Consider the following 26,352-nt stretch of genomic DNA (forward strand, 5'->3'; position numbering starts at 1 on the left):
AAACTGAGCCAAACTTCCTCACAATGGTAGCCCATTTCTGACTATTCCTGTCATATGGGGGATATGTCAATTAACAAGTCACCATACTTATACATAATGGCATGTGTATAATGGCATACCTCTTTTTAAAAACTTCAATGCACTAAGCCTGACTTTCCTTACATGAAAGAGATAGAGAAGACTGAGCTGGAAAATCCATAGCATGACTGTGATGTTTCTTGACCACTCCAAGCAGGCAGAATGATTATTCAAAACCAAGGTACCATCATTATAAATGTATCCTAATTGTACAGCATCAAAAAAAGTAGTGGAGTTGACACTAACGGTAGCTGGAAGGAAGTGGATGGGATATCATATCTAAAGTGGTCTTCACCTTCAAAGTGAGTCTTTTCTCTCCCTCAAGAATGGGAGTGCTTCCAGGTGATTTGCTACAGTGGAAATTTAAAAAGCACTGGAATTGGAGTTAAAGTCTCCACTCTACAACCTATCTCCACTCCTCAATAATGAACAGTTTAAACAGCCCCTAAGGAATGCTTTGGCAGACAGCATAAGAAACAAGGACTGCAGAAGCCTAATTTTAAAATAAATTTCCTCTTTTTACCACACACAGGTTAGTTACTTTCTCTGGATATATATCCTCACCTAGAGTAGCAGGGTGTTCACAGATGAACTCTGGGGTTTCCAACATCCTGTGGCCCCAATCACCTGCAAGAGTTAAGTTAGAACACAGACTTCACTGGGGAAGCTCCATAGGCCTGAATCCACTTCCCACCCCCACCCCCACCCCAAGCCGGTAGACAAGTACTTCTAGACTGGTAGCATTCTCAGTCAGAATTTGTCATCATTCAAAGCCCAGGTAGACCACGGTGCCTATGTCAATCTTTTCCTTCAAGGTCCTAGTTTTCATTTTGCCTTGAAATAACTTTTATTTTTATTAATTTTTTTAAAATTATTTCTAGCTATCTCATACACTCTATGATTGCCATCACAACTTATTAGGAGGTCATTTCCCATAATTTGCCCCCAGCCCTATCCAGCGCACTAAGGCTGTTTGTAACGCAATATACCATTTCCAACAACTTCTACATTTTATCGTTTGTATTTTTTAAGCCAATATAACTGTATTTTCACTGAAACCACTGTTTCATCTGCGGATGGTAGGATAATTTCTAATCCTTTTTTAATTTGGCATTTAAAATTTTCCTGGTAACAGCTAACCTTACTCCCCTCACGTTCGCCAAAATACCTCCAACACCGAAAGCTGGCCTAATATTTGTTGTTGTTTGCACACTCCCTTTTTCTCTTCAACTCCATTTGATATGTTTCCCAGGACGTAGTGGAGACTGCTGGCCGCAGAGGCTGGAAAATATAACTCCGAATTTCCTACAATCTCAGCGCCACTTTCTCCCGCGCTCCCGCCAGGGTCTGGAGCCCTGTTGTTGTCACGTGGACTCGGGGCGACAGGGCCCGGCCGGCCAATGGACGCGCGGCGGCTCCGCACGCCCCGCCTCCCGACTCAGCAGCGCCGGGACTTGGCGCACCACCGCGGGGAGGAGGCGAAAAAGTTTCTTTGCGGGCGAGAGGGACTTCGGTGCGCCGACGCTGTTCGGGCTGCCGAGCAGCCGCAGCCGGCAGTCCTCTCTGGTTTCCCTCTCGCTGCTCCGGGGCATGAAAGGGCTTAGCTGCTGGGCGTAAAAGAAAGGAGTTTGCCGGACAGCGCAAGAGAAGGGCGCGCGCACGCGGCCCCGAGCGCGGACGGCCACTCTCGGCTGCAAGTTTGGGCCGGACCTCCAGCGCGCGCCGGCTGCGGAGCGCCGGGCAGAGCGAGAGGCCGCAAGAGCGCGATGGGCGCACCAAGGCTTCGCGCGCCGTCAGTGGCACTGGGACTGCTGCTGGGTGCGGTGCTGGGACGCCTGGGCCCGGCCGAGGGCAGCGGTCGCGGAGGCCCGGGGGCAGTGGGGCAGCCTTCCGGGGTCGCCGCCGAGCGCCTGTGTCCCGCTCCCTGCCGCTGCCTCGGGGACCTCCTGGACTGCAGCCGCCAGCGGCTGGTGCGCCTTCCTGAGTCGCTCCCGCCCTGGGTCGCTCGCCTGTAAGTATTCTCCTTGAGGGCGGAGGGGGAGCCGCTCGAGATTCGCGAGGGGCCGGGGCGATTGGCGCGCGGTTGCCTTTTCTGGGGCAGTTGCTCCTGACAGGCCGCAAGCGGCGCTCGGTGGAAATGGAAAAGGAGCCAGCGAGGCCTCAGTCGCCCTACACTAGTGCCTAGCGGGCCGCGCGGTGGGCCCTGGGCTTACCCCACCTGGCCGCAGGTGGGCGAAGGAAGGGAGCCACTGACAACTCCTAGGAGTAGAGTCAACGTCGTGAGCCCAGAGCCTGCCAAGTGGATTCAAATGCGCGCCCCTGCGAGGGCGGGACAGGAGAGGTGGCGGTCTGCGGGTTGCTAGAGTTCGCAGTTCTCCCAAGGTGTTAAGATCCTGTGGCTCAACTGCAGTTTCTAACTGGTTCAGGCCCCCTTTCCTGTTCCCAACCAGTAATTGAATGAGCTCCTTTCATTTGAGAAGCCTCCTCAACAGAGTCGGTCACTGTCCAAGCTATAGTAGACATCGTTTCGTTGTTCTCTCCCCTGTGCTTAATTTCGCTGTAGGAAATTCCATAAAGCCTCAACCAAATTGTAACACATCCTTGTTCCAGTAGGAAGTTGACGAAACTGATCGGTAGATATGGAAGGAAAGGAACTAGAGTTTTCAAAACGAAGGGTGTGATTTCTGTAGCTTCTCAGCAAACAGTTTAGGAGAGAGGACTGGGCGCTGTTATGCAAGTTTTTGGATGCTAGCTGTGAAGTCTGAAAACCTGAATTCATTGCCAACTGCGTAGAAGAACAAGGAAGAAAATGTAGTTTAGTTGGAAAGGCTGGTTCTTTCCAAATGTCATCTCCTTATTCTCTCCCAGCCCTAGTTTTGTTAGAATTGGTGGACTTGTATAAAATGTAAACAATTACAACCTGTGTTTCTTTAAAAAAATATTATTATCTTGTCTAAAAGAAATTAAAGTGCAGTCCAACCTTAACCCTTCGATTTGGGCCTAGCAGAATTGCAATGGAAATTCTACATTCTTAAAACAATTCTAGACTATCCTAAAATCCTAGTAATAGTAGTATGAAGTTTGGTTCCATAGTTTAAGAAATTGTTTTTAAGTCATTGTGATGATCAAAATCTTTATTTGTTAATGAATCATGGAACAGTGCATCAAAAACTGGGGATGTACTGTATGGTGACTAATATAACAAAATAAAAATTATAAAAAAAATCTTTGTGAATTGTGAGATGGTTGGCCATCAAAAACATATTCTTTGTGTTAATAAACCTTAGTTTAATAAAAAAGTGGAATTAGAGTTTTAGATTTTCTAATCTCTTGTCATGGGATGTCTTGTTTAATAGTTTTTGGTTTTGTTTTTGTTTTATAATTGAGAAGGAGATAAGGGCTTTAACCTGAAGCAGGAAGACTTTCAATTAGTTGTGGCTAATTCTGTTCAATTGGCTCTTGTGGAGGTCATGCTGCCTTATTCATGAAATGTGAATGGCTCTATTGACAACATATGGAACTGAACATTTGAATGACTGGAGGTGAACATGTATGAATAAGAGAGAGATGAGAAAAAGAAAATGAATAGCTCTTCCTGGGGTGTGTTTAGAAATGCTTCAATGATTCACCAAATTTAGCTTATATTAGTAGTTTCTCATTGTCAAGTAGCCAGCATATAATATATATTTTGTGTGTGAATTTGGATGTCTTTAAAAAAAATAACTATTGGTCTTGATTAGAAGTTGAGTTAAACCAAAGGGGTTTTGATACCTGTTTAAACATTGTCTTAAAAGTAGCTGACCTAATTAGGATTTTGTTTTGCAGATAATTTGGTGGCACACTAAAAACAAATTACAGTTTATTTGGTTAGCACAATCTTTAATTACATTTCCGCCAGCAGTAAATTGTCTCAATACAAGTCCACATTCCTTAAATATATGTGAAAATAAGTTCCACTTGTATAAATAAGCACTAGGTCTGTTGTCAGAAGCCCCACTGTGATCACTCATTGGACAGCTCTGTCATTCTTGTACTTGTGTGACTTTTAACCAACTTTGTAGTTGTCACCAAACCATGTGGTCTAAATTCTTTATCGTAAATGTTTCTTTTGTTTGTGCCTAAAGCTCTAGAGGTGTCCTCTCTCCACCTTTGAAAGGAGCAGAAAAACACATGGAATTGGGCTTTAACTTCTCTGTTACTTGGTATTTGGAACAAGAGGCATAAGATAGCTGTTTCTTAAATTTTGCATAATTATAGAAGTGTTTAGGTAGACTGTTTCGGAGTTCAGAAATAAGTAGAAAAATACATATCATTCTTTCCCATACCTTAACTTTTTCTTGGGTAATTAAGATAGTACACATTTGCCTTAGGACTAATTTATGAGAGCACCATTCAGGAAAACTTTATCTTTCGTGTCATTTGTTGAATTTACAAGTTTAAAAAAGTCAATTTCTCTAATATATGTGTGTATGTACTTTTTTCACCTTATTTTGTTGTAATTTATTGCCTTAAGAATCTCACATGTGAAAAATTGAATAGTTTGAGCTGTAAAATAATAATATTGTAGTTCTCCTTTCAAAAAGTGACTTGTACTTTAATGAAAGTGGCTTTAGGAACTATCTGAAGTTTTGCTTACAACTGCCTTTAAAGGCAGACTTGAGTTTACATCTAGAGTTTGTGCTTACAAAGAGTTCTGAACCCAGAGAGGAGTTGCTTGTTGGAATATGTTACTTAGCCGAAGGAGAGAAAAGTTGCTCAATTGCCAGTGAGAGCTTAATGTATTAAAATCTCACTGGAATTTCAGAATTATTTATCTTATCGCATAGAAATGTTTGCATGAGCTGGGTTGAGGGGAAAGTCCGAAAGGTACTTTCTGCTGCTGTGGCTTCTTTAGTGTTCGCCTGTTATAAATCGTCTGGTCGGTACCAGAATTGGGGCTGGGGTGGGGGTCATGGTCCTTATGGTTTTCACAGCTGTTTTTCTATATTTTCCAGACTAAAACTTGAACATAGCAGGCTGATTTATGAGTCACTTTGGATCAGTGTCTTAAAACAGCTACAGCCTGGCTTTTTGTGTTTCAGCTTTCCAGATTTCTGCTGAATTAGCAGCTCTGCAGGCCCCAGTGGGATTGATTAAGAGGCTGTGCTGGATTTGCATTTTAAAATTTGACTTGGAAGTCAGATTTCCAAATGCTAAAAGGAACAAAATGATGGCTGGAATCAAGTGTCGTAAATTAATTATTTTCGTATATATGTATCCACTTGGTAATGTGCAGGAGGAAAGACTTTTTTTCCTATCATGTAGAGTTTGATTTTCAAGCATTTGGCCAGCTGAGTTCTAGGTAAATAAATAGTTAACACCTCCCCACCTTACCACTTTTTTTTCCCCATTAATTAACCTCACTACACAAAGTTTTTTAAAAAGGTTACCTGGGGAAGATGTTCATGAATGGAACTCTTTAAAAGAAGAATCTGCTTTTCTTACTGAATGTTCTCATGGGTTTAAGAAAATATCGACATTGTACAGCTTGTATTTGTTTTTAATGTGGTCTAGCCATAAAAACAATATAGGGAAGATTTAGGAAAATGTGACATCCTTTAACTGGAAAGTAATCATTTCTGAAACATAAACTGTATTAAATCTAAATTTAGACACATTACAAGTTTCATGGCTTTAAGTATTTAGCAGTAAAAGTCACTTAAGAGGTGATTTTTTTTTCTCCCACATATAATGCGGTTTTAATAGTACACAAAACTCAGGAATGGAAGTGTGTTGCAATAACTAAAATATTTAAGGTTGCCAGCTCCCGCTTCTGGATGAGAAACGAGTAGTCCCCTGCATGTGCACACTCCTTAGAAGGCAGTTTCTCATTTTAAAGGTCTTTTGTTGGAGATCTCTTCCCATTACTGGTTGGGGGGGGGGGGATTTAAACACTGTCTTTTCTCATAGGATTGCCCTACAAAATAATCCTTAAAATGAAGTGTGGTTTTCATTTTTTTCTAATTAAAAAGAAAACCACCTGTATTAAATGTAAATGCCAGATTGGTTCTCCTTTTTCCCTCTAAACGTTGGAACAATGGGGGATGCAGTTTTATGCTGGTTCAATGTTCTTTAGTTAAGTGGATCCAAATGAGACTTTCTGTTGATTCAGGCTACCTCCCAGGTGAAGGACTCTTTTCACTGGTTGTTTTTGAAACCCTGTGGGAAATCCGTGACTGTCTGTGGTGCTAAAAGCACACAGGTTTTGTTTGAATCCTAACATGAGTTGTTGGGCTCACGGGTTCCTTGATGAACTCCAGACGGACGTGAGCTGGGCTGTGAGGGAAAGTGCCTGGCTCCAGCGTGGTGAGCGTGCACAGCAGTGGTTGTAATTGCAGGATTTTTATAGTTTAAAGACTGTGCCAGATTTTTTTTCATGTTATAACTCTACCAGAACAAATCTACTCATGTCTGTTACTGTCTGGTAGGTCTTTAAGCAAACATGTTTCAAATAAAACCTTTGCAGATTTTTTTTTTAGGTGAAATAGAGAAATCCGGTTTATTCTCAAAACGAACATGCAAAGACAAAGGATTCCTGATTTCTAATTATTAACTTCGTAGACGAGACGTGCACGAAGTTACACTGTATTTCTCTGGGTGTGATTTTTCTGCCTTTCTTTTTTGGTTCATGCTTTGCGCCAATCCAGTTTGGTTATCTAAAATGCTGGTTAGTTAAAAGCTGAAAGAATTCATTTGGTAAGGGTTGGTACACCTCTTTGGGAGGGAGCGTTTTCAGCCGTACTGCTTGTAAGTCTGGTGTTCAGTAGCTGTTCCAGCCATTTCACTTTCAATTCACCACATGGCAGGCACACACTCAGTGTGTCAGCACATAAAGGAGTGCAAGCGAATATTTACTGGGCTTTCTTTAATATCGTGGAGTCTTAAATGCCGAAATGATTTCCTAGTCTAGAATGTTGTATATGTAGGAGTTTTGTTTTGCTTTTTTTTTTTTTTAAGTGAAGATGTCTTATGGTAATTGTTACTAAGTTAGATGAAGTTTCTAAGAAGCACATTTATTTAATGATTGCAAAGAAATCTGATCATAGGTTCCAACATAGCCTACTTTATGGTGGTTTGTGTGGTTTAAATTATACATCATAGATACTGAGATTTGGGGAACTCAGGAAAGCAGAATTGTTGTTTTTGACTGTCTCAACACATACACTCACGGTGATACCTTAAATAATTTGGTGCCTAAACCCAGAGAAACAAATATGTGTGAAAAGCAATTTCTATTTTGTTTGCCTGTAATAAGAACACTGATGCTTAATTTTATGATAATAATAAAAAGGTTTCTTTAGAGGGTTGAGTTTCAGCATCCTGCCTAATTAGCCACTTTTCATAGGCCATGACTTCATCATATCAGGCTGGGAGTGAGGAGATGGTAGGGGATGGGGAGGGTGAAGCAAAACAGTTCACAGAAGATCTGTTCACCCTGTGCCAAAAAACATCTCCTAAAACTCTGTGGGCTTAAAACACTTAAACCTGCCAGGCTCCTAAACTAATTTTGTCCTCAGAATTTGTATTTTTGATTTTGGCAATTTGGTTGCCATCCAGTTTGGGGATAGGATGAACCAATTATTTCTGATATTGTCACTTGTGTTGATAGAGGTATTTCATAAATCCATTCTGTCTTGTACATCATTAAGCACTGTTAGTGATTTTTGGAAACTACTCACAACTTGACTTTTGTTTTCTCGTAGGGACTTGAGTCACAACAGATTGTCTTTCATCAAGGCAAATTCCATGAGCCACCTGCAAAACCTTCGAGAAGTGTGAGTCTTACTTTCTATTTGACGTTTGAATAAAATATGCTACTTAACCGTAAAGAACATTTGGATTACAATAAATTATTAAAAACTTTTAACTTGGGAGGTATTTTTAAATAACTTTATAAAGTTTTCACCTCTGTGACTTACAGATGATCTAATCAGCCTTTTTTTTTTTTTGGCACTTGAAGGAAACTGAACAACAATGAATTGGAGACCATTCCACATCTAGGACCAGTCTCAGCAAATATTACACTTCTGTCCTTGTAAGTGAATGTTAGCAGGATTTTGCATGTCTGTTTGCAGGGACCGTGGATAGCAGTTCCATATGGTCTGGAGTAAAGGTCTTACAAGCAAAATATGAATACTTCCTTCTGTAGATAATGGAGAAGTGTTTTTTAAATTGGTTGACTTGCTTTCCAACCTCTTTTCTTTCCTAGATTTTAAGTAACATTGTAACAACACACTTTCCATGTTGCCCTCATTGCTGAACTGGTATCCCAGATTCAGAGAAGCTGCCTTCACCTCATAGGGACATGTGTTTGATTATGTCCTGCAGACGAGGACTAATTCAGGTTATTACTCAGTGGTTGACATGGTATCTGTGGATGAGGTATTACATAGTTCCTAGTGGAGGTGATCGGAGTTGTTTTGTGAGAGGAAGCGGGAGTTGGTAATAAGGCACTGGAGTGTTCTCTTTTAAGTATGGCACCTGTAGTAGAAAAAAGGTTCAGAAACATCAAATCAAAATATCAGCTTTATACAGTTAAAATCAAATATGTGATTGAAGTTATAAATACCATTGCATGTTGTTTTGCAAAGATGAGTTTTCAAATAAAATTAAAATTGTGCTAAATTTTCTGTTCTTTTAGTAACATGTTTGTAGTCACACTTTGGAGATATTTTGGAATAATTTTGACTTTTGGCACTTAAAGCTAGCATTTAGAATGTTCAGTATTTGATTTCTAAAATTTAAGTAGCTTGCCACCTTAATCTTGAATAATTTAAAAATATATCCTAGCCGTTGAGGTTAAAATGTTTTCCTTCCTTAAACAAGTTAAGAAAAGCCCACCGTTGTTGGTTGCTTCTGGGAAAGGTGTCGTGAGGGTTAAAATTATACAGTAAATTTCAGGAAAGCTGTTCAATTAATTAAAGTGATCACTACCCAATTGCTTACATCTGGTGATTTATAGAGGTTGGTTTTTACTGAGGGCCCAGGTCACCTAAGTCACGAGGGCAGCCGCTGTGTCTGCTTTCCTCTGTTTGAATAAGAACTAAGTGACATTTGATACTGACGTGGTTTTTCCAAAGATCAGAAACAGAAAGGAATGAAAGAAAAAGGAGTTGGTATTTGACAAATAAACACTAAGTTTAAAAAACATTTTTATGCTAGCATTAATACCTGTTTGTCTTTCACATTTGCTTAAGAATTTAGAGTCTAAGTGGAGTACCAGTTTTGGTATCTTAAACAGCTTTAGCTAATTCTCATCTGACCAACGGGGCCTTTCTAAATCCCAGGGAATGCTGCTCCCCCCTGCTGTTCTTGCCCTGTGTACTGGCAGGTTCTGTCAGCATGTTACAGAGAGTCTTGAGTTGAGGGTCATCACGTGCTTCATGGCTGAGAGGGTCCACAGTGGAGCTTTGGAATCTGGGTAGGGTGGAGAAAACAATCTTCTCATTTGGCTTGGTATAGAGTTGAAATCCTAAGAACTTGTAAGGAAATTAGAAACTTCTATTGGAAATAAATAACCTAGTGATTATACACTTCCAAGCTTTCATTTATAATTAGAAAACTGAAATGCAGTCTGGAAAGATGGAAACCTTCACAATTTGAACCGTTCTCCTTATTTTCATTTGTTTCACTTTAGTGAGTGCTAAATAATCTTTACTGACCTTGAATAATCACACTTTTCTTTCTCCTTAATCTGTCGCTTTGCATCTGACCAGGGGTTATTTTGTTCATTTTATGTAATAGGAGCTCCAATTTATTACCTAGATTACGTAGCATCTGCAAAGGGTATTTATGTGATGGGACTGCTAATTCAATATGGGTAGTGAAAAATTGTCTTCATACCTATGAAATATGTTGAAAAATGTATTTCTCTGGCTGTTTTCTTCTGCAAATGTGTTGTTTTCTCCTGTAGGCCTCTTTGGATATTGCAATACACAGTCATTGTTTCTAAAGCACCATTAATTTCTGTCTTGTGTTATATAGGGTGGAGCATTTTTTTGAATATAGAAGCACTTGAACATCAGAGCTAAAAACTGGTACTTATATTTCTGAAATTTCAAAAGAAATTCTTAAACTACATACCATGGCTTAGATTAGAACCTTGCTGTGGCACCACAGTTAAACACCAGGTCTTTCCAAGCAGCTCTCAGGACTATTTGACTTTTATTTGATCAAGGTTTTTTGTTGTTGTTTTTTAACATTTTGTGGAGAAAAACAGATTTTTAGGGTCATTTGCACAAGTTAAATCATTTGAAAATATGTGAAAGGAAAGGAAAATCAGTTGGAGTCTTGAGCAAAAGCTCTGATGTTGGTGTTCTGTCCTGTTGCTGCTCTGCGCAGTGGGGACCCTTCCCAGCTGGAAGCAGAGAAGTCCACTGGTGAGACCTTCCTCTTTTCTCATCCTCAGGAGCAAATGGCACCTCGTGTCCAGAGATGAACATCTGATAATGTCCAGACCCTTTCTGATGATGTCAGGGAAGGCTGGTAAAATACCAGGGTCTTGGAATGGTGGTTGGATGAGCATTGAACTCCCCCATTAACAAAGTTCATCTCTAACCTTTTCAGGGGTCTGTCAGAATGCAAAAGACCTGAATAGATATGTCTTCCTTTGAATCCCACCCAACATGAGCTCAGAAGTCAACTGACACGCTAGAGGCAGGACGTGGTTTGTGGGTTCTGTTTTGTTGTTTTTTTTCCTCTATCTTGTAGCCTTGGCAGGATGCTATATGTTAAGGTAAGAAATGCAATAATGCTTGAAATGAACATATAATAAAACTGTTGACCCGGCATAAGTAAGCTGATTTTACCAGATGTGGTAGTTCCAGCTTCTGTGAGGTGGCATGAGCCACTCAAACATTGGACATTTTTGAAAACTGTGACTTGAGTTAGGACAGGTTTGAATCCACAGGTCGTATAACATTATTGTTGAACAAGAGAGTTCTCATTGGTCGTTTAAGAAAGCTAGTTAGGTCTTAGCCTTGACATTGATGGTTTATATAATATTGCCCGACATGTAAGTACTTGCCTATATGTTAGAATTGAAAAGATTTAGGTCCCTGAATGTCCAAGGAGTACCCAGATTACTTGTTAAAACATGCAGATTTCCTGACCCTATCCCTAGAGATTCTGAATTAATGGGATGGGGTGGGGCCCAGGAATATCCATTTTAACACATCTACCTTACCGGTTCTAATTAGATATTACATAAATATTTCTGGAACTACTGATAGACTCCAGTTTATTATAATCACATAAGCCTTTTCTCATTCCTTATCTGAAAGGTAGAGCGTTTCTCCCACATCCATCATGTTCTTCATAGTCTCTAATTTTTCTGGAAACGGCAACGTCATTTTTGCAGAGTGGTTATTATAAATATTGATCACTTTGCTAGTGGAACTCCAAAATGTGTGCTCTCCCAATGGACAGCCAGTGAAGAGATTTAAAGCAGAGTGAGGTGATCGGTTTTGCTGTTTGAAAATATCATTCTGGCTTTAGTGTGGAGGATGTCCTAGCGGTGGCCAAGGGTGGTGTAGAGAGGGCAGATGACCCTGGTGGGGAGGGAATGGCCGCAGTAGCCCAGAAGTGATGAGAGCATTGTGTCACAGCAGAACAGTGATTAAAGCAAAGCTCAAGTTGGATGGCTTGGAGTTATTTGCTGGCTCTTCCCTTTGCTAGGTTCGAGATCTTGGGCAAGTTACTGTCTTGTTTCCTCATCTACAAAATGAGAATGCTAACAGTGCCCACCTCATGGGGTTGTTGTGAGGATTTGGAGAGAGAATGCAGATGAAACCATCTGGCGTATGCTGAGTGCTCAGTGACCATGAGCTGTGATCATGATGGTGATAATCACGCACTCAAGTGGAATTCATGGACTCAGCAGTGTCAGGCTCTGGTTTGAGGGCTGGGGACGCAGCAGTGAACAAAGCAGACAACTCACTCTTAGAAATTTCCATTCTAGTGAGGAGTTAAAAGAACAATAAGTAACAAATTTTTTTTTAAAAGATTACTTCGATTTCTTGATAAATGTTGTCAAAGAAAAGCGAGGAGGACCAGAAGAGCCCTGGCAGTTGCCCTTTACTGTGGTCCGAGAAGGCTTCTTTCTATTTACCAAATCCTACTATGTGCTGGGTACTGGTCTAAGGTTGAGATTCAGCAGTGAACAAAGTTCCTGCCCTCAGAGCTGCCTTCTCATGGAAGAAGAAAGACAGAAAGTCAAATAAGAGATGTGGTCAGAAGGTGGTGAGTGCGAGGGAGGGAAAAGCAGAGAGGAGGGTTTACAGTTTTAAATGGGGATGCAGGGAGGGGCTTGCTGGGAAAGTGACACTTGAATCAGGGACAGGGGGAGGGAAGGGTTGTGTGCAGCATCCTGGTGGAGAAGGTCATCTCCTTAACCCTCCCCTACCCTGTCCAGGCCCATCCTGCCTGTATGTCCAACTCTTACCCGGTAATGAAATGATTTTGTTTCTGTTTTTCTCCCATGCTATACTTGGGGGCTGGTGACTGGCTCCTGTTTTCCCCAGCACTTAATGCAAGTGTGTGGCATATAATTGGTGCTGGGTGTAACAATTAAGGAATATTTATGGAAGCCACATGCACTTAGCATTATTCAGGCAGATCTCCTATTAAGTTAGTCTATGCTAGTGGCTAAAAATTTACAGTGGAAACAAAGCACACCTATGTTTTACTTAGCTTATGTTCAACTCTGCGTGCTTGGTAAATAATAATAATAAATTGTTACAACAGCAACAATAATAAGTAAAAGAAAGTAGTAGTTTAAGTAGGGAAGGGATTCAGCTCACTACTCTCACCAGTGAGCACGTGCCCTGCAGTGTGTTTGAGATGGAAGTGTGTGGGGAAATAAAAGTCCCCTTTGTATTTGCCTTTTTCAGTTTGAGTATCTCAACCCACCAGGGATGACTTTGGTTTTCAGAGATACAGGTTTTTCATAGACTTCTGTGTGCAGCACACATGTGAAGTACTTCATTGGGTCCTAAACTAAAAATTCAAAATAAAAAACAACAATAACAAAGCACAAAATCAATGTTGTTCCACCACTGAAGGCAAAACTGGCCCTATAGGACTCCGAGAGAGAGAGGGAAGGAGAATGTTTGCATAAGAACACTTTGCTGGTGTTATAAGGGATCTTCAAGGTGTGTTAGTGATAGATGTTTCCCCTTGTGCACTGGCTTCAGAGCCTGATGCAGTGTGGGATGTGGTCCATCACATCACGTGTCCTCCTGTACGGGGGATGCTCTGGGATGAAGGGAAGTATGGGAGTTATGTCCTTGCCTGAGGTCTAATGTGATTTATATGCTACAGAGAACAGTCCTGGGCAGCAGGGAATGTTAGCAGCTTGCGTGGCCTGAACTACATTGTAGAATTCTGAGAAGAGTGGTGACTTTTTTCCCTTCAGTTTTGAAACTCCTGCAAGTTGTCCAATGGCATCTGTCACATGTCTCATTCCAGGGTAGAACTCAGGTCTTACTGAGCTATCAGTCCCCTCAGCGGCCCAGGCCAGAATTTGGCACATGGGAGGTTCTCATTAAATACCTGAGTGGATGAGAGAGAGACCCAAGCTGGAAACAGGGCGTACACATTGTTGTCTTATCTCTCACTAGCGACTTGTCTGCCCTTAGGTAGACTTAATTACCTCTTCTTTGTTTATCTATAAACACAATGTTAGATGTCTGCCCCTCTATCTCGGGTAGTTCCGGTACAGAATCGAAGGGTATAATGCACAGGTGAGGACTCTGCGAAGTGTGAGCTGCAACAGTGGGGTCACAGGAAGAAGGCAGGATTTAGAAAGCTTGTCCTGGCAGCAGTAGATGGGGGAGGGAGAAAGAACTTTGTATTTGGAGCGGGTTATCTGGAAAACTTCTGCTCTCTTCAAATAGTTCAAAGAATTGGTGAACACTCAGTTATAATTAATAACTGAGCAACATTTTTAGCCCAAGGGCTTGTGCACCTATAGGGTGGATTGTAAGCTATTCCGGGCGCCCAACAACACCACCTACTATGTGCTAAGTGCTAGGGAAAAAGGAAAAATAGAACTTGGCCTCTGCCCTCAAGGGGCTTTGAATAATGGGTAACGGGAAGATAGACAATAAAGACATGCTCCAAGTGGGGTGATGCCCTGGATGATGGGGAGATGCCTGGGGCTGTGCCAGCGCAGAAGACAGCTGCAGGTTCAGTGTGAGCAGAGGGCGCGGGTGCATGAGATCCAGAGAAGGAAGGGGCATGACGGTAAGTTGGTAGCCATGCACTTAGGTGTGTTAAAGGTTTGTGGGACAAAATGATGATTTTGTTAAGCAGGGGAATGAAAGGACTACATTTCATTGAAGCACAGAATCGTCTTCCATCCTCGTTTTCAAGTAGTCATTAAACCATGTTCATTTTCAAGATCAAATGCCATGAAGACAAATAAATAATGTGCTTTTTTTAATTAACAATTATGACTTGCCAAATACCTGCTATCCGTCCATCCTTAGAACTATCCCGAGCTCTGAGCCTTGGTTTATATGAGGGCCACATCTTTCTTTTTCCCCACAAAAGGAAATTGACCATAGGGTTGGTGTCATATAAGCGTTGGCTTATGTATGAGGAAAAGGGTGGAGTTGAGCAAGTGATTAGAAATCAGATCTGCAGTATTCTGTTATCTATGTATTGACCCCAGCACCATACTCGGTGGGAACTTCGTCCATAAGCAAGCATTTTTCATTGAGCATCTAAAAAATCAGCCTAATAAAAAAAATCATCTTGGGAGACAGTGATTTAAGAGACTTGCTTGGTTGTATGGCACAGAGTTTATTTAAATAATTCATCAAATGCACTTAGTGATTTTTAAAGCATATCGATATTTTAATAGTTCACAGCTCAGAGATAGAGCTTCACGTAGGGAAGGCAAGTGTTACATAGGTTTTCAAGTGATGATGTAGCTAAGTAATTTTGTAACTATGTGGTAGAGTTCAAATAGTTGTTTATTTGTTTTAAACCAAACCTATGTAAGTCAGCATTTGTAAGGAGGTTACCAGTATGTCATATTAATTAGGGAAGTGGGGAGAAGCTTCAATCCAAATTAGAATTTAAGTTTCTGGGGAATCAGGGAGCTTTGTTCTGACTAAGTGGACATACAGCCCCTCCCCATATTTACCCATTTGTGGGTGTAGATGAGCCCATAGAATTTGACCCCCTTAACTGAAAATTCATCCCCAAATGTATGCTCTGCTGATGTGGACGAATGGACTAGTGTCTTTGTATTTAGAGGACATTGCATCAGAGGGCTGCAGCCTTCACCCGTATAAACAAACCAGACGTTATTGTGTTTAACGGAAATAAGCTCATAAAGCTCAAGTCTTAGAAAATAAACACATAAACATCGTAATATGATAAGTTGTGTTCTTTTATTGGATTTTAAAGTGTTTATATGTGATTTGCGCATAAAAGAGTTTACACAAAGATGTATTCTTTACCCTCTACGTTTATCTTCACAATTAATCATAAACTAGTCCCCACAATACAAATTTGCTAGGTGTTCAAATTCTCAATTTAGATTTGAAACATAAATTTGTGATCCTGTCATGGTTCTTTAAACCCTTGAGGAATTTCCCACTGCTCTTAGGTCAAGAGCAGAATCCGTCACAAGACCTACAATGCTCTGACTGATCTGAATCCTCTTTTCCCATTGGGCCTCCTCTAGACTCATTTCTCACTTTGTAGCAATGTGCCAGCTTGTTCTGTCGGGTCCTGTTCCAGACTTTTCTCTCTGCCTGCAGTACCCACCCTTACCCAGCGTTTGCTAGCCAGACTTAGATTCACCTGACACATTTTCCTATCGCCCTTACTTACAGTGTCCACATTATTATCATATACGCGGTGACATTGGTCAGTTGTATATTTGGGATTCTTTAATGCCCATTTCCCCCACCAGAATGAAACTTCCTAAAAGCTGACAGCATGTGTGTTTTCATCCCCATTGTAACCCTGGCATGTAGCTCAGTGTCTGGCACCTGGAGGCAGTGCGTGGTTATTGATGAATGACTAAATGGATAGCTCAGACCCAATTAATATTGTATATAGTTAATTGTAGAAAAAACTATTCAGTTAACCTTTCTGTTCATGCCTCTCTGTATACACTTAAAATCGTTTTCATTACTAAAACTTGCTTTTTCCAAGGTAACAACATTCTTAGAGGTGACATGGTGAACCAGCAGACAACTTTGTTCAGGCGTGGTTCTCAGAGCCCATAAAATTGACCCCCAGTCCCTTGAACTGGACCTTCCAGCACAGCTTGCCACAAAATCTCCGTATTACCAGTGTTTGTTCTGAACCTGCACCATTTTCTCATCTCTCCCCTCGACGTCATGCTAGCCATTTTGATTGCCCCTTTGAAGTCTCGAGTGCAACTTCTGCCAGGGACGTTTCTGTGCTGAGCAGGGCTCGTGCTGCCAAAACAATAAAGTTACAGTCAGTTGCTTTTCATGATAGGGGTGGCAAGAGTCAACATGTCTCTCTCCTGGCCTAGTTCCTTTTCCTCCTTCTCATCCTCATTTGAGTATCTCTGCCATCTTCCTCAGATGAGAGGCTCGGGGCTCTGGTTGGGTAGAGAGACCAAAACAATGAAACAGGCTGCTATCTAACCAGTACCACCACTTCTCTCCTTGGCTGAAAGTTGCTTAAGTACTAAAGTCAAAACATGAAAGAAAAGGCAATTATAAGTATAAGCACTTCCTTTCTAAAATCACCTGCTTGACGGTCTCCCTTCCTCCCTGTGAAGCTGGCAGATAGAGCAGTCTCTAGAACAAGGTTGAAGGCAAAACGAAATACCAAGGTCCTCCTCCTGCTGCCAGTACCCTACAGCACAGGATCAACGTGGTGTACATTCTTGGACTGTCAGTTATACTGTGCGTGAGCAATTTTAAATGTTTTTATTCCAAAACAAATGCTGGAATAGAATCAAAACGAACATTTCTTTTTTAGAAGTAAAAAATAAAATGCTTTTTGAAGTTAATCACTAATTGCCATGTAATCCTGCACAAGGCACTGGCCTAGGAATAGAGGCAGTACTCTTTGGAGATGAATGGATGTTTACAGAATCAGGAAATGTTCTCAATTGTATAAATCCCTCTTTCTCTTATTCTCCTCCTTCTGTCTTTTTTGCCTTCACTTCCTCACCATCATCCCCATTTAAGTATCAACTAAAGGATGAGAGGAATTAGAAATGGTTTGGTCAAAATTGGTCAAAACCAATTTTTTTGTTGTTGGTTTTGAGTGTCTGCATGCAATTCTGGTAACTTAGAATGGGAAGAGACATTTCTCCCTATGGAGAGATCTCTGGAAAAAAGAGGTTATCCAGCCTCCCTTTGAGCACTTGCAGGGACAAAAGCTTGCTTCTTGGTGACAAACCATTCCACTGTGAATAGTTCTAATTACTAGGACTTTTTGTCAAGCCATACTCGTCTGTTACCTTTACCTGTTGTCTTAGTTCTGTGTGTTGGGGAGAACAACTTTGTTCTATTTTCTGCAAATTAATACCTATAAGTCTTAAAATACGAGGTTTTCTTAAAGCTTTCGCTTTTTCCTGGCTCAAATCCCAAATTGCCCTTTCCTGTGTGATACATGGTCTAGGCCAGTGCTATGCAGGGGCACTTTCCGCGGTGGTGGAAAGGTTCTGTATCTGTGCTGTTCTTTGTGGTAGCTGCTAGACACGTGGATATTGAACACTTGAAATGTGGCTAGTGTACTGAAGAATTCTGTTTTTAATTTTATTTCATTTAATTTAAGTAGCTACACATGGCCAGTGGCTATTGTCCTGAGCAGTGCAGGTCTAGACTCTTAAAAGTCCTCCCATATACACTTCATCCAGCATGACACTGGGAAATACGGTACCCAAACAAGATTTGCTAAGTGAAATAAGTCAGAGAAAGACAAAGCCCTTATGATTTCACTCATATGTGGAATTTAAGAAACAGAACAGATGAACGGGGCAAAGGGAAGGAAAAATAAGATAAAAACAGAGGGAGGCAAGCCATAAAAGACTTAATGATAAAGAACAAACCTGGGGGTTGCTGGAGGGAAGGTGGGTGGGGGGATGGGGTAACTGGGTGATGGGTATTAAGGAGGGTACGTGATGTGATGAGCACTGGGTGTTCACCTGACGAATCACTAAATTCTACTTCTGAAACTAATAGTTGGCTTACGTATGATGGATTAGTTAACTAAATTGAATTTAAATTTAAAAAAATATGGTGGGACCATGCCTGTTCACCAGAATTCTGGACATTAATGAAGCTTATAATTATGTTAACCTTTAAGGACCGTGTTGTATTAGAGGCTCCTACTGAATTGTGGTCACCCAAGCTCCCCAGGTCTGTTGTCATTTTCATAAAAATTGCTTTCACATAAGCCTTTTGAAAATGATTGTTAAATGATTAAAATACTGCCTTATCCCAACTTAATTTCTCTGGTTGCTTCTAGACCATCATTTTAGTACATTGAGAGGTTTGGGATCCTGATTCATCTAATAGGTGAGCTCGCTAGACATGTAGATCTGCGACATTTGTCCTCGATTATTCCCACCTCTCTCCTTGCTCATACAAATGCTGACATCACAAGGGCCACAGTCAGACCCAGTCGCAGCCACTAGGAGCTTCCTTTTTTTTTTTTTTTTAATTTTAATTCCAGCATAGTTAACACAATGTTATATTAGTTTCAGGTGTACAGTTTAGTGATTCAGCAGTTCCATATTACCCAATGCACATGAAGATAAGTGTGATCTTCATCCCCATCACCTATTTACCCACCTTCCATCCCCTCCCCTCTGGTAACCATCAGTTTGTTCTCTGTATTTAAGAGTCTGTTTCTTGGTTTGTCTTTCTTTTTTTCCTTTGCTCATTTGTTGTTTCTTAAATTCCACATGTGAGTGAAATCATATGGTATTTGTCTTTCTCTTATTTCCCTTAGCATTATACACTCTAGCTCCATCCACGTCATTGCAAATGGCAAAATTTCATTCTTTTTTATGGCTGAGTAATCTTCCACTGTGTGTGTGTGTGTGTGTGTGTGTGTGTGTGTGTGTGTGTGTGTGTGTGTATGGCCATAGCCATCTCTTTATCCATCTATCGATGGACACTTGGGCTGCTTCCATAATTTGGCTATTGTAAATAATGGTGCAATAAACATAAGGGTGCATATATCCCTTTGAATTAGTGTTTTCATATTCTTTAGGTAAATGTCCAGTAGTACAATTAATTACTGGATTGTAGGGTAGTTCTATTTTTAACTTTTTGAGGTTCCTCAAAAAGAGTATGGAGGTTCCATACTCTTTCCCACAGTGGTTGCACCAGTCTGCATTCCCACCTACAGTGCCAAAGGGTTCCTTTTTCTCCGTGTCCTTGCCAGCACTTGTTTCTTATGTTTCTGGTTTTAGCCATTCTGACTGGTGTGAGAAGATACCTTTTTGTAGTTTTGATTTGCATTTCCCTGATGATGAGTGATGGTGAGCATCTTTTCATATATCTGTTGGCCATCTGGGTGTCTTCTTTGGAGAAATATCTGTTTGTGCCTTCTGCCCATTTTTTAGTTGGATCATTGGTTTTTGGATGTTGAGTTATATAAGTTGTTAGTATATTTTGGATACGAACCCTTTATCAGATATATTGTTTGCAAATACCTTCTCCCATTCGGTAGGTTGTCTTTTAGTTGTGCTGATTGTTTCCTCCCCTATGCAGAAGCCTTTTATTTTTGATGTAGTCCCAATAGTTTATTTTTGCTGCTGCTTCCCTTGCCTCAGGAGACATCTAGAAGATGTTGCTATGGTCGGTGTCAGAGAAATTACTGCCTGTGTTCTCTTTCAGGATTTTTATGGTTTCAGGTCTCACATTTACATCTTTAATCCATTTTGAATTTATTTTTGTGTGTGGTATAAGAAAGTGGTCTGGTTTCATTTTTTTTTTTTTTTTTAAGATTTTTATTTATTTGACAGAGAGAGACAGCCAGCGAGAGAGGGAACACAGCAGGGGGAGTGGGAGAGGAAGAAGCAGGCTCCCAGTGGAGGAGCCTGATGTGGGGCTCGATCCCAGAACGCCAGGATCACGCCCTCAGCCAAAGGCAGACGCTTAACGACTGCGCCACCCAGGCGCCCCCGGTTTCATTCTTTTACATGTTATCTGTCCAGTTTTCCCAGCACCACTTGTTGAAGAGACTGTCTTTTTCCTGTTGCTTATACTTACTTCCTTTGTTGAAGATTAATTGACTATATAATTGGGGTTTATTTCTGGGCTTTCTGTTCTTTTTTGGTTTGGGGCCAGTACCATACTGTTTTGATGACTATAGCTTTGTAGTGTATCTTGAACTCTGGGATTGTGATACCTCTAGTTTTGTTTTCCTTTTTTAATACTGCTTTGGCTATTCAGGGTCTTTGTGGTTCCATACAAATTTTAGGATTGTTTGCTCTAGTTCTGTGAAAAATGCCGTTGGTATTTTGATAGAGATAATATTAAACCTGTAGATTATTTTCAGTAGTATAGATATTTTAGCAATATTTGTTTTTCCAATCCATGAGCACAGAATGTCTTTCCCTGTCTTTGTGTTGTCTTCAGTTTCTTTCATCAGTGTTTTATAGTTTTCAGAGTATAGTTCTTTTACCTCTTCGGTTAATTTATTCCTAGGCATTTTATTATTTCTGGTGCAATTGTAAATGGGATTGTCTTCTTAATTTCTCTTTTTGCTGCTTCATTATTAGTGTATAGTGATGCATCAGATTTCTGTACATTGATTTTGTATCCTAGCAAGTTCCTTTAAAGGTTCGTGTCAGTCTGCCGATAAAGATAAGGGACGAGCTCGCTTGCCTGGACGATCATCATCACCACGTTATCTATGTCTTACTCACAAGAACAATTTAAATACTTGGTTAAATGTGATGTTCTTAGTCCATTCGTCTGTGAACCATATCAGAAAACAAAATAACATTAATTTAACCTGATGTGTTCATACAGAATTAATCTTCTGTATGAGAACTGTTTATTAATTTGAGGTTCAGAATAATGATGTTGTGTTTTCTGGCTTGTACTATCATCTTAAATGAAAATCCTTTATCTAGACTAATTTTTCATTAAAATATACAGAGCTAAGTTGGGTGAATTTTTGGGTAAAAAATTACAGTAGCTCTTTTGAGAGGAGGTTTTGTGGTTTATTTTGCTTTTTATAGAGAAAAGCCATTTTTATTCATTGATTGGATTTCTGTTGAAGACTTCCTATTAAGCATAGTGGACTGAAAGTATTCATTTCACTCTGCTCTTTCTTAAAACCCCCTTAAAATGAAAGTAAGGTCTAAAAAGCACACAGACAGGAACAAAGATAAAATAGGAAAGAAGACAGTCCAAATAAGAGATGTCATAAAAATTTTGCAAGCAAATGGACAAATTGTAACTGACTTAAAAGAAAGAAAATGGAGTGGTTCCCAAAAGCAGTAGATTGTTTTTTATGCAGAACCATTCTGAGTTCAGAAATTCAAAGCTTATATAAGGGTAGGGGTGCAGAGTAGGACTGAAAATGGGGGAAAGGTTAAAACTCTTTTATAAGAAGCATGAGACCTCCAAGTTTCTCCTCCATACTTATCCTCCAAAACTCAAAGCCTAATAACTGACATCGACAGAAGACTAGAAGTTACCCTCTGAAGAGTTGAAACAGTTAAGTCTCTAGAATTTGGGACACAACCCCAGATGGCTGGGCAAGGAAGGGCTGGGGATTGAAGGTAGCATATTCTGCAATCAGGGAAATTAAATCTTATCTGAACACTGAGGATGACACTCCCTTGCCCCAGCTTATTTACCTATGAGCCCTCCCAGATATTAGCAATCATGTTTATACCCACCAGACTAGTGATTGGAAGATTGGAACCATAAAACATGTGGAGATCCCATCATGAAATAGGTCCCCTCTCTGCCACCTGTGGTGGAATTCACCAGTCAACAACTCTCTTCACACAGCCCTCAGTAAGCTTTTGAGTGCTTTTTATTGAACATGAATGGTTAGCCCAGTGATCGCCAGACTTTTGTAGGTTTCAAATAAGATCAGTGTCTACGGGGTGCTTGGGTGGTTCAATCTGTTAAGTGTCTGACTCTTGATTTCAGCTCAGGTCATGATCTCAGGGTGGTGAGATCAAGCCCCACATCGGGTTCCACCCTGGGTGTGGAGCCTGCTTAAGATTTTCTCTCTCCCTCTGCCCCCCTCCCCGCCCCTCTTCTCCCTCTCCCTAAAATTAAATAAATAAATAAATAAATAAATAATATCAGTCTCTGAAATAAATAGGAAAAGAGAACCAGAGACAGTGGAAGGAAAAGGGAACCTCAGAACAACCTGATATATGCAGAAAGAAAAGAGATGTGATATCCAAAAACAAGTAAAGAATGGTAAATCATTAGTAATAATGATAAGGAATATTGAGAAAATAAGGACTAACTCTTAGAAGTTAAAAATGTAACAGACGCTTTAAAAGGTAATAGAAGTGTTGGAAGAAAGTTGAAAACTTTCTCCAAAAGAAGAACCAAAAGACAAAGGGATGGAAAATGGGAGAGGAAAAAATGAGAAAGTACAAAGATCAGGCAGAAGACTAACACCTATCTAATGGGAATTCCGCAGAGGCATCTGTGGAAATAGAAGGGAGGAAATGATCAGACATCTAAAAAAGTATCCCAGAACTGAGAAACACACGTTTCTAGGTCGAAAGACCCTACTGAGTGCCAGCAATTGAAATAAGACCTACACTGGAGACATTACGGGGCAGTTTCAGAATACCAGGAATAAAGAGAAGCTCTGAGAGGAGGAAAAAAAGCTAAAACATGACACAGGCCACCTGTAGGGGTTGACAGTGGTTCTCCTTGTGTGCTGCCAGCAACATCTGCATCACCTGGGAACTTGGTAGGAATGCAGATTCTCAGGTTCCATCTAACCTGCTGGAAGAGAAGCCCCCGCCCCCCCAGCTCCGATGCCTGCCCACCTTTGAGAAACACGGGGATAGAGAATCAGAATGGCCTCTGGCTCCTCAGTCAGTACTTCCATGAGTGCTGTGGATAGAGTAAAACACTGTCTTCAAAATCCCAAGGGAGAATGACTTCTAAATTCTGTACACGCTCAAACTGTCAACACTATAAAGACATTTCCAAACATGGGGGCTGAAGGAAGCACTTCTGCTCATGGTTTCTTGGAAAGCTAGCAGAGGATATGCTCCAGGAAAATGAGGGAGGAAACCAAGGATGAAGATGGGCAGCCAGGCAGTGGGACTCCCAACAGAGGTGAAGTCCCCCCAGAGTGAGGCCGGGTTCTGCAAGAGGCTCTGTTTTCTACATAATGGTTGCCTAAAGCCTTTGTAGTGAATCTGGTCTTCTGCAGGGCTTGTCATCCAAATCCAGAATCACCGCTCCTTAGGCATGCCTAAGATCATTCCATTCCACGTCCTCCTGCTTCACAGGTGAGAAAATCAAGGTCCAAAAAGTCTAGTAAATCAAAATACAACCAAGAAGAGAATCAAAATCCCCTTGCTAGGGAACTGTGATTGGAATTGCTACTTCAACAAAATCCTACTTTTAACAGGTTGGTTCATGTCTGGAGTGGCAGCGTTACTGTTTTCAGCTGGTAGCTGTAGTGGCCATACCATTTGCTGGCGCACATATGCATCTTGAACCATACTTCAGATAAATCCTTACCAGCCAGTCTAAAGCTTAATCTAGAATTTCTGGATCAGGCACTGGTTACTTATGGTCTCAGGCCCACTCACTGAATCCCGAGTTCTGGGGGACCAAAGAGGAATTACTGACAAGCAAATCACAAGCTGGGGGGAAATGCAAACTCACAGCTGAACTGTTAAAATGGTTTGGCATATGAAGACCCGTATAGAAAGCCTCTGCCTCAAAGAGAGGCAGGGAAGACTTCTAAAGTTTACCAAATTAGTGTTAATTTTTATTGTACATGATTAAATTATTTCAGATTAAAATACTTGTTCAGTAAGTATCTTTGGCATCTTAAATTTTAAGGGATTCACCCTTAAATTTCTGTTTACATAAAAAACTAAATTGAATTCACACTTGGGGATCCAAAAGGGTTGTTTTCTATGTGGTGAAAATGGGTTTTTGACCCTATCTCTTTTTTTCATTTTTAGCATGTATTATAATTGGCACATAAATAAGGCCCTGATCGTTGTAGGATGTCTGTATTAAAATATTATGGCTATCTTTATTCATGTTCTTGATCCAAAAGGCAACTATATGTTGACCTGGCTTTTAGAAAAGTTTTAAGAACGGACTCTTTCCTCCTTACAGTGGCCCATCTGCCGCTTAGTATCATTAGTTCTTAATCAAGAATATTTCTCCTTGAAAAAGTTCCCTCAGTTGGCTTTATTCTTTGATGCCACAGTGCCAGTGGACCAGTCTGAACATGTGTTCTTTTAATGAAACTTCTTAATTATCTTTTTAGAAAAAAGATGAGCAGAGACAGTTTATTTTTATCTGCATGGGAGAGGTTCTTTTGCTTGCCAAGTCTCTCTGTTAAAAGAAGTCTAATATTATGGGGTGTTAGTTATTCCAACCAAGGTGGTTTTCAAGGAGCATTTTGTTGGGGGACGAGGGTTATTGTTGGAAATGTAAGTGATCTTTAATGTATTTGCAAAATGTAGTGTTTTCTTTAACAACTTGTAATTCTTTTATAAATGGGTGCTAAAGTGGTTGCTTGCAAGTTATGTAGAGAAATCAGTATTTCCTTGGGGCCAGGCCAACTGTCCCAGTCAATACAGTTAATAATGCTCTCTCTGTGGTTGTGCAGAATGACCACAGTTTCAGCTGTTTGTTAGCTACACTAACTGAATTGGGCTCAAGGGGTGTGGTTAGAGTGATGCATTCTAAGACGAGTGGGCATTGCAACATAAAAAAGGAAGCATCACTGTGCACACCTTCTCTAAAAGGTCAATGCCACACGCACATAACCTTCTCTTACATAGCCAAGATTGCGCATCTTTCTTCACACATCACAGTGGCAAAGCCACAAGCTGCCTGTTATCATCTGTAATAGGTAGGAGACAGTTGAAACTATTGACAGATATTTCTTATTCATGAAGAAGCTGCGGTTTAATTGGTCAGGAATTCCAGGGTGAAAAAAACCTGATATTCTAGTTCCTCACAAAGAATATTCCACTCTCCTTTTAGACGCTGGATATAAACTGACACCATTCATATCCACTTAAACGTCCATGAAATTCTTTTGAGACTCTTACGCTTTGTGGAGACAGTGGTGAGTCAGAGAGTGAAACCAATCATCAGGCTACCAAGTGATCATGTCACTAACCTCATAACTTTTATTTCACTGTTAAAATTTAGTCTGGGTTTACATTCAGTGCAGGTGTTCAGAGGATCAGAACAAATGAGCACAGTCTTAAAAATGGAAATAACGTCTTTGTCCATTTTCCTAGTAACGACAGACATTAAAATGGTCAGTAGCATCTCACACGTGAGCCAGCTGGGATCCCAGTCTGCAGCCCATGCTCTAGACGGCCTTCCATGTCAGCAGCACACACAGAGTGGTAATGGAGAGTGGATAGGAACTCTACCAGTGCTGAACTAGGTTCCAGTGTCCAGAGGCTGCAGAGCTGGAACCAGAGCCTGTATGTCAGGCGAGGAGAACAGCACAGCCTGTGCTCTGGGGAGCCCGATGCAGAGTAGTGCTTCACCCCCAAAGTGGATCGCTAGGCAGAGGTCATTGTTATCCCGACATACTGTCATTGGTCCTCTGCACCTCCTGGTGCCCCTGCACCTGGTCGTGCCTGTCTCCCACCGGTGTTTCTACCCAGTGTTGCCAGAGCAAGCTTTCTAAAATGCGTGTCTGATGTCATCACCCCATATCTGAAATCCTCTGCCCTCCTCCCCCAGCTGATCTTGAGATAAAGGCCCAATGCCTGCGTGGTTTACAGGGTCCCACTTGACCTACACTCTTCTCCTCCCAGCTACCTCACTCTTGGACTTCATCTCTCCCCAGTCTTCACCCATGGACTCTCTACTCCACCCTTCAAGGCTTTCTTTCATTTCCTCAAAGGGAAGCCTTGCCTTACTCACACTTGCTTCTGCTTGGAACACTAGCCTGTCTCCCTGCCGTGGGAAGTTTTGCTGACCCCTCCCACCATTTTTAGGGGGCTGTCCTTCTGCTGCCATCTCATCACAGCGGTTATCACTCTGGTGACCACTTCCATCTGTC

At 41.0% G+C, this 26,352-nt stretch overlaps 2 protein-coding genes across 5 annotated transcripts in view; one reads left to right on the plus strand and one right to left on the minus strand.

Annotated features, from left to right (window-relative positions):
- The window catches only part of SLC16A7 (solute carrier family 16 member 7), a 724,207-nt gene extending 722,758 nt beyond the window's left edge, over window positions 1–1,449 (minus strand). For all 4 annotated transcript variants that reach the window (XM_048217844.2, XM_048217842.2, XM_057316176.1 and 1 more), the window contains exons 1-2: window positions 1,247–1,449; window positions 643–705 (exon numbers count right to left, since the gene is read on the minus strand). The gene's annotated coding sequence lies outside the window, so the exon portion shown is untranslated. The remainder of the gene's footprint in view (window positions 1–642; window positions 706–1,246) is intronic.
- An 83-nt stretch (window positions 1,450–1,532) lies between these two features.
- LRIG3 (leucine rich repeats and immunoglobulin like domains 3) overlaps window positions 1,533–26,352 on the plus strand; it is a 47,494-nt gene continuing 22,674 nt past the window's right edge. Inside the window, exons 1-3 of the mRNA XM_026500131.4 lie at window positions 1,533–2,089; window positions 7,821–7,892; window positions 8,078–8,152. Coding sequence (XP_026355916.1) covers window positions 1,845–2,089; window positions 7,821–7,892; window positions 8,078–8,152 — 392 coding nt within the window. The 5' untranslated portion in view covers window positions 1,533–1,844. The remainder of the gene's footprint in view (window positions 2,090–7,820; window positions 7,893–8,077; window positions 8,153–26,352) is intronic.

Source organism: Ursus arctos, unplaced genomic scaffold (genome assembly GCF_023065955.2).
Source record: "Ursus arctos isolate Adak ecotype North America unplaced genomic scaffold, UrsArc2.0 scaffold_21, whole genome shotgun sequence".
Taxonomy (NCBI): Eukaryota; Metazoa; Chordata; class Mammalia; order Carnivora; family Ursidae; genus Ursus; species Ursus arctos.